At 65.5% G+C, this 8392-nt stretch overlaps 1 protein-coding gene across 1 annotated transcript in view; it reads right to left on the bottom strand.

The window, feature by feature from the left end:
• The window catches only part of HRH3 (histamine receptor H3), a 3352-nt gene extending 601 nt beyond the window's left edge, over positions 1 to 2751 (bottom strand). The window contains 5 exon segments of the mRNA XM_007462283.1: positions 17 to 136; positions 138 to 260; positions 1307 to 1473; positions 2512 to 2592; positions 2595 to 2751. Of these exon segments, the coding sequence (XP_007462345.1) occupies positions 17 to 136; positions 138 to 260; positions 1307 to 1473; positions 2512 to 2592; positions 2595 to 2751 (648 nt within the window).
• Positions 2752 to 8392: the final 5641 nt, after the last annotated feature.

Genomic DNA, 8392 nt, shown 5'->3' with positions numbered 1-8392 from the left:
GAGGCCGCCGCCTCGCGTGTGCCCCGTCCAGCCGGACACGGGCGCGTCTCTGGATGTTCAGGTAGATGCTGAGGTTGAAGAAGGTGACGCTGAGGAAGGGCGTGACGAGCTCGAGGGCGGAGGCCGTGACGAGGAGCTGCCCCCGACGGGTGCTCCCAGCTGAGGACGGCGGGTCCGCAGCACAGGAAGGCCGGCATCCACACCAGCACCATCTTCCTCACTGCCTGCCGCGTGTCGCCCTGCTGGGCCCGGTAGGAGACCTGCGGTGGGACACGCTGGGTCAGGAGGCAAGGGGACTGAGCCCAGGTCGGCTGCTGCAGCTGGCAGCTCCCAGCAGCCTCTGGGCCTCTGTGCACGCCTTCCCCGGCAGTGATGCTTTTCCCTTTTCCTCCCCTCGCCCCATGAATCCCGGGCAGGCTGAGGCCCTGTCACACTCTCCTATGGCCTCGGAACCTCCCCCAGAACCTTCACTTTGTGCCGGGCTGCCTGTCTGCCGTCGCCCCCTCAGCTGTGCGCTCCCCCGGGGGGCCACGTCACTGTCCGATCTACTGAGTACCTGCCGTGTGCCAGGCTCTCTGCTCGGCACCTTTCGATACCATCTTATTTAATCTTCACAACTGCTCCAGCGTGATCCCCACTTTCTTGATGGCTCAGGCAGGGCAGGAAAGAACACGGGTGGGTCGGCTCAAGGGGCAGAGCTGGCTCAAAACCCATGCTCTCTGCACTCTGTGCCACTGCCTCCCTGGACTAGGACACACGTGGTCCCCAGCGGAGGGTCCCGGGGTGCCTGATGGAGCCATCAGGGAGAAAATGAGACTGCACTGGAGTGACCTCTGCTTCAGTGCCGCCAGCCTGGCGCCCACAGGACACCGACGTGGGAAGTCCAGGCAGCCCAGGGCCCCTAACTCATGGTGGCCACCACGCCCAGGGAAGCTCGTGGAGCCTGTCTTCCCGAGGCACGCACACCTGTGGGGAGGTACCACCAAGGGCCCCTGGCCCAGATCCTCCCTTAGTTCCAGGGACGTTGGACCTGCTCCAGGGTGGAGGCTGAAGTGACCCCCTTCCTTCAGGTCCACACTGTGCCTCCTGCCTGAACCAGGACCGGTCCTACTGGCAGCAAATGGCTACCGAGTGGGCGGCTGGCCATAGAGTGCCCGATGTGTCAGGTGTGAGGCCAGTGGGGATCAAGCCCATCCAGCACTGCCCACTCAGAAGTGGCCGTACCCCCTGCCGGGCGCGTCTCCTGACCGCTCCTGACCACCCCTCCCCCTAGGAGTGAACATGGGCACCCACGTCCCAGACTCACGGCTCGGGTGACCGACAGGAAGCGGTCATAGCTGATGAGCACGATATTGAAGACAGAGGAGGTGCAGAGCAGGTTGTCCACCACCAGCCACAGCTTGCAGAGGCCCCGGCCAAAGGGCCAGCGGCCAGTCAGCACGTAGGGCACGTACAGTGGGATGCAGAATGCCCCTGTGGGAGAGGAGGGCCGTGGTGGGCCGTGGCTGGGCAGGGGTCAGACCCCCCCCCACCAGCCGAGAGACAGGCAGGACCTAGGGTCACTTGGTGGCCCTTCTGGGACCAGCAATCCTCCCTCCGCCTCCTTCATAGGCACACTCTTTGCACTGCACCTGGCCTTCAACCCTTGCCCGGCCCACGGTCCCACTGGGTCCCCTGGACTTGGGGGCGGGAGGAAGATCCAGGTGTGGGGACCTCTGGGAGCGACGAGCCCCAGAGCCTTGGTCTGGTCATTCCTGGGCTTCTGCCCAGCCCTCCCAGTGCCCAGAGGAAGAAAGAGAATTTCCTCCCTCTCTGGCCCCGCTGGATCGCAAGCTCCTATTCTGGCTCTTCCTCATCAGCTCAGAAACCGAGAAAGCCTTTCTCCGGACTCAAAGGGCACTTGACTGCTGCCACGTGGGCGCGGGTGGCTCCCACCGCCAACCCCGCTCTGAGCGTCTGGCAGACGCCTGTCTCAGCCCCAACAGGTGTCTGGTGCTCCGGCCCCCTCCTTGCGCCCCGCCCCACAGCCTGCAGCAGCGCACAGACACGTGAGAGCGCACTCCTCAGAGCCTCTCCCCCCAACCCCGCCCGCCTTCCCCATGGCCTCCTCCCCCAACGTGGCTCTAAAAATCTCCCCTCCATGTCCCCTTCCCCAAACCCACCCCCCCCTCAGCGCCCTCCCCGTGTCCTGAGTCCTCTGCAGCCTTTGTTTAGCTACGGTGCAAGAGCCCCCGCTGCACCGCGGCCGCAGCGCCTTGCGCCTGGCCGAGCGCCCGCTGGCTAGGACCCCTTCCCCGGGGACATCCTTCCCCAGCCCGAGTCCCGCGGCTGGGGAAGCAAGGAACCTCGCCTGCGCCCGCCTCCCCACGAGTCCCGGCTGCCCCCTCCCCAGGCCGGACCCCTTAGCGGGGCGTGTCCCCGAGGCAAAGGCACCCTAGGTCCGCGTTCCAATCCCCGCTGGCCCGACCCGGCAGGGCGCCCCTGGGCTCGGGCGGGGGCTGGGGGCTTTACCCACGAGGAAGTCGGAGATGGCGAGTTTGAGCAGAAAGAAGCTGTTCTGCGTGCGGAGGCTCGAATCGGCCACGAAGGCGCGTTGCCCAGCACCGTGGCCACGATGAGCAGCGCCATGAGCGCCGCCAGCACCGCGGGCCAGGCGGCGGAGAAGCCGCGCGCTCCGCCCGCCGCCGCCGCCGCCTCGCCTGCCAGCGCCCCCGACGCGCTCAGCGGTCCGTCGGGCGGGGAGCGCTCCATGGACCCGCCGGCTCACGCGGCGCCGGGGCGCAGGGCAGGGCGCGGATCGTCGGCCGGGCAGCCGGGAGGGATCCCGGCCCGGGAGCCTGGTCTTTGCGGGCTTTCGGCCCGGCCGGGCTCCCCGGGGGGTACCCGGCGCATGGTCCGCGGGCGCCGAGACCGCGGCCGGGGCGGGCGGCGCCGAGGGGGCCCGGCCCGGAATCTGAGCCGAATCGGGCCAGCGGCACGACCGCTGCAGCACGAGCGGACCCGGAGCGGAGCTGGAGCCCGAGCCGCCGGCGGAGCGTCCGTGCGCCCCGAGTGCCGAGAGCAGCAGAGTAAGCCCCGGGCCCAGCCCGCTGCCCCACGCGCCCCGCTCAGCGCCCCCGCCATTGGCTGCCGCCCTCGCCCCGCCCCCGCCCCGCCCGGCGCCGGCAGCACCACGGACAGCGCCGCGTGCCCGCCGGGCAGCTGGAGCCCCGGCCCGAGTGTGCACCGCGGCTGGCGGGGAGCCCGGCACGGCGGGCGCTGGAGCTGGGGGCTCGCCTGCGTTCGACCTGCGCTTGCACACAGGAGCCAGCCTCTGGACCGCGCGCCCTGCCCCGTGCCCTCGGCCCCGGTGACCCCTGGCCGGCCCTCGTCGGGAGCCGGGGCGCCTGTGGGGATCTGGAGGGCGGGTGAGGGGAAACACCTGCGCCCGCGCTCGGGGGAACTTGCCCCACGGGACCCCTCCTCGTTTCACGCTTCGGGCAAGCAGTTCTCGGAGAAAGGAACCTCCCGAGGAGAAAGGATAGGAGAGGTCTCCGATAGCCGTGCCCGAGCCAGGGGTTCGCTCCGCCCCCCGTATGCGTGGGACTCGACTCTGAATCTGAGTCTCCCCGTGGGCAGGACCCAACGCAGCGTCCAGGGTGACCTGCGAGGCGCAGACAGATGTGGAGTTACATAAGGGAAAATGGGGACCCAGCGGACCCAGCTGGGAGGGGAGCGTGCCCACCCTGGGCTCAGGCGGCCCTAGTTGGAAGGGAGAGCGACCATCCGCTCGGAACCCAGCCACGGGTCCCCCCGGTGGACAGCGCAGTGGGGCGGTCAGTGCTTCAGGGACCGGCGAGGTCACCGCGCTCGGGGCGCAGCCGGGGCGGCGCGCCGCGTTAGCGCCTGCGGGGGGTTTGGGAGGAGGAGAGACGGCGGGAGGGAGCTCCCCCTCCGCCCAGGCACGAGCGCTCAGCTAGGCTGGGTCAAGGACGAGGCACACACAGCGAGGCAGGCGGACGCGCCCACATGCAGACTCACAGACTCCCACAGACCGGGCAAGCAGCCGCCCAGCGTCAGGCTGGGGACCCACGAACGGCAGTTTGACGCGCACACATCAGACCAAGGCAGCGAGGGAACAACGCCCGAGGGAGAGGGAAGCAGCGGCGCTGCTCTGTCGCCAGCAGCGCACATCTGCCAAAGCCTCAAAGAGGAGAGAAAAGTGCGCGTCTGCGTGCGCGGGTGGGGGCTGCAGGGGGGGCCCAGGCGCTGGCACACAGGGACCCGCACTTCCAGCAGCTTCCTGATCACGCTGGGACCCACCGCTCCCCCTAGCCCCGAGGTGCTTTAGAAACTTCGGGGAGTGAGGGAGGGGTGCTGGGTTCCCCTACCCCTCCTCAGGGCTGATTGCAGGGAGGAGACCCCAGCCCCCCACCCCAGTCCCAGGGGATCCATGGTTCTATGGCTTCTCGCGGCTTGCGCTGGGGGAGAGGTGTGGGGCTCCAGCTTCCCCTCCCAGAAGCCCTCTCTGAGTAGCTGGCTGTACCCTTTCCACCAGCAAGCCCTGCTCCTCGGGCAGGCTCCCCCAGCTCCCCAACTTGCATGGTGGGCAGGGCTGTGCCAGGACCAGACACCAGTTGGTGGTTAGACGAGCCAAGGTGGAGAGCTGCTGGGGTCCAGCATGGTGCCGTTGGACCCCATCGCTTCCACCATCCAAGCCTTCCTGCATCTCTGGTGCTGGGTCCTCTGTGCTCGCCAGCAAGCTCCCTGCCACCTGGACCCCGCCAGAGCCTGCTCCTGCACAGGCACCCCAAGGCCGGCTCTGGCCAGTCAGTGCTTCAAGGGCGCACCCCCACCCCATCCCAGGCCTCCGGAGATGGAGTTGGATGGGGAGTGGGGGGGGGGCCTGGCTGTCTCCTCACTGGCTGGTTGCCCCCTCCCATCCTCAGTTCCTGTCCAGGGTGGAGGGAAGTCTGAGCAGAGGGCAGCCCCTTTAAAGTCTTAGTCAAGCTGGGGCCCGGTTGTCCTTGTGGACTTTAGTGTTCGCGAGCTTTCCTTGGCAGTCTCTCACCCCACAGCAGCTAGAGCGGGGGATGCAGGGGATGGACTCAGTTCAAACCCTGGCACTTGGGTGACTTGGGAGAGTTACCAAATTTCTCTGATTGTGGAGACCTTCCTCTTGAAATGGAGGCCATCAGGAGGAGGACCACAGCTGGCCCAGAGGTTTGAGGATGGCCATGGCCACGGGTGGTGAGCGCCCCCTGTTGGCACTTAACATGCATGACCTCATCAGCCCCCACCCCCACCCCGAATTCAGCATACAATGTGGGTAGGACCAGCAGCCTGCACAGAGCCCAGGAAGCTACCTGCCCAAGGTCACACAAGGCCAGAGGCCCCTCTCTTAATGGTTACATTCCTGGCCCAGCCCTGAGATCAAGGCCCCTGACCTTGCAAATGTACTAACTCCTGGGGCCTTAACCTTGTCGGGACAGGAGCCTAGAGTCCCTGGGCTGGGCCCAACTTGGCTAAGGCAGTTTGAGGTGAATGAGGCAGGTCCCCATGTGACTGTCCACAGGGCATCTTGCCCTGAGGTCTCTGTCTCAAGGAGTGGGTATTCAGGCCCCAGGATGGCAGGGAACGCCCCAAGACCCTAGGAAAGCCTGGCTGAGCGTTGGGGGACATGGGCCCTTATTCTCATCTCACCTGGACACCCCCAAAGAGCATGGCCTGGGGGCCGAGTTTCTCCATTTGTCAAAACAGCCAGCATTTGGGGTTCAAAATGTCCAGTCCCAGAAGGAAACAATGCCCCAATCATGTAAGCCCTAGATTAGTGAAATCAGATCCCCTGCACACCCCTCACACAGGAGATAGCTCATCTGCTGATTGATCAGTTGATTCGTTCATTCAGCCCCCAAGATCTGCAGGGGTGACAGCTGATGAGGGCTGTAGGCTGGAGAGTGGAGGGGCCCCGAGACCCGCTGCAGCGGCGGGGCCTCACTCACCTCCCTCCTGCCACATGGAGCAGAGAACCTGCAGCACAGACGTGTGCTGCTCAGAGGCCCCTCCACAGGGCACTTGCTGGCAGGAGGGCCGGTGACCGCCCCAGCTGAGAGCAGCCTCTTCCCGGGCATCTGGTTGGCAGCTGTTGTGTGGGACTCCTCTGTGTGCAGTGTCTGCTCTGGGACCCCCGTGGGGGGCTGAGACTTTCCCAGGGGGCTCCCCCTTCCTACCTACCTTCTCCCTGCACACGTGTCAGGCCCGCACTGCGGGCTGAACGCTCTTCACCTGCTCCCTTTGTCTTTCACAGATGTCCCCACCAACCTCTAGACCTTGGCCCCTGTCTCCGCGTCTGCTTCCTGGGGGACCCAAGTTGACACAGGCTGCGTTCCGGTCCTGGAAGGATGGCCAGGGATTCGATCCAAGATCTCCAGGAGGCAGCCAGGTGGAGATCTGGAGGGAGCAGCGTTCCGGGCAGAGGGGACCGCGGAAGCAGAGGACAAAGTGGGTGGGGGGGCGCGTGCGTCTGTGGCGGCCGCGGGGGCGGGGCCCGGGGAGGGCAGATGTGATGCCTCACGCCCTGTGCAGACGCTGAGGGAGGCCCGGGAGGGTTTTGAGACACAGTGAGACAGGCCTCCCTGCTTCAGGGCAGAACAATCTCCAGCAGGGCGAGGGCAGAGCCGAGAGGCCAGTTGGGAGGCTGCTGCTAGGCTCCAGGCGAGGACGACGGTGGCAGTGGGGGAGGGGAGACCCGGGCAGATTCTGGGTTGAAGCCGACAGGAGCTGTGTGAGGGAAAGACGTCGGGGTCAGGGCTGACTCCAGGGTTTTGGCTCAAATGCCTCGAGGGTGGCGCTGACACGAATGAGCTGGGGGTCTGTGGGAGGAGCAGGTTGGGGGATTTGAGCGTGTTGAGATAGATGATGTGGCCCATTGGACCTCCTAGGGGAGAGGTCATCAGGCCCCCAGGACCAGCCCTGGCCCTGGAGTCCGAGGCCTGGCCCAGGAGCAGCCCGCTCACCTCTTCTGGGTCTGGGGCCAGAGGAGCCCTGGGCTGGGGAGACGCAGCTGTGCGTGCCGGCGTCTGAGCAGCAGGACGCTGTCCTGGTCGCCCGTGGTCACGGTCACGGTCATGGGGCAGCGGGCTCCGCCTCCAGCTGCCCCACTGAGCTGGGAAATCTCTCCTTCACTGGAGCACCGGCGCCCGTGGAGCCCTACCCTGCTGCACGGGACGCGGCCCCCTAACGAGAAATAACGAGGGGAGTGGAGCCGCGGTGGCCCGCTGCCGGGCGACTCTCCTGCTCTTATGGCCAAGGCACATTTGCTGGAGCGCTTGTCAGCATTCTGGCTCTGGTGCCATGACACCTCTTTAGAGGAACCTCTGTTTGCCTTCCCTGTTTCTGCAAGAGCTCACTGGAATATGGGAATGCAGATTTTTCTTTCTTTGTTCCTTGTCCTCTTTTTTTTCTTTTCCTGGTGACATTCTGAGCCAGCTCCGGGTGCATCCTGATGAGCTCAGGGCCCAGGTGTGATCAGCATGTCTCCCAAGGTCACCGCTTTGGAATAAAAGCTGAGTCTGACTTCCCTGCCTTTAGGCACCAGGCTGGATTGGGCCCATGGCCCAGGTGGCAGGAAGGAGAGAGAGGACAGGAGAACCAGGGATGCAGTTGCTGTGGTCTGGCCTCAACTGACGAAAACCAACTCAAAAAAGCCTAAGGAAAAGGAGTGTTTCTTGTTGCCCATGGCTGAAAAGTCCAGGAGGTGGGCTTCAGGTACAGCTGCATCCAGGAACTCAAAGACCAACTTTTCTTTCCACCTGTCTTTTTCCTGTGTCCACCTCATTCCCAGAAGGGATCTCCCTAAGATCTCTTTCTTGAAGCTCCAGGCTGCTCTCCTATGCTCTTGTCCACTCCCCAGGAGGAAGACAGGGCTCCCAACAGCACCCAAAATTAGCCCCCTTGGCCTGGCGTGGACAGTCATGGTGGCCAGCTGGGGCAGCTTTGCCTGAGCTTACAGCAATATGGTTAATGTCACTTGGACCCCAACCTGGGCAGTCGTCCCCTGTGGGTCCCGTGTGCCTGTGCCGCTTCCCCTGGCAGTGCCTTTCTTGGTTGGCAGTGTCCAGGGAGCCCCTGCCTGGTCCTGGGGGGACAGTGGGCCTGGGCACTGAGAGCTCGGTTGGCGGCCCCCGAGATGAAGCTTACGGGTTGGGGGCAGGCGGGGCAGTGGGACTGGGGGCTGCGGAGACGCCCTTCTTCCTGGGCATCTGTGTCTTCTGCTGCCTGGCTGCTGTGAGCACAGGGCCCAGCGCGAGAACGAGGGCGAGAGGGTGAGGGACGAGGGGCAGCTCTCCGCACACCAGACACGTCCGACCACGGAGCCTGGGCCGGAAGTCTCTGGAGTCCTCCCCAGTGGCGA

Source organism: Lipotes vexillifer, unplaced genomic scaffold (genome assembly GCF_000442215.2).
Source record: "Lipotes vexillifer unplaced genomic scaffold, Lipotes_vexillifer_v1.1 scaffold1798, whole genome shotgun sequence".
NCBI classification, from domain to species: Eukaryota; Metazoa; Chordata; class Mammalia; order Artiodactyla; family Lipotidae; genus Lipotes; species Lipotes vexillifer.
The sequence above is the reverse complement of the archived record's forward strand: the minus strand, read 5'-3'. Positions and strand labels throughout refer to the sequence as shown.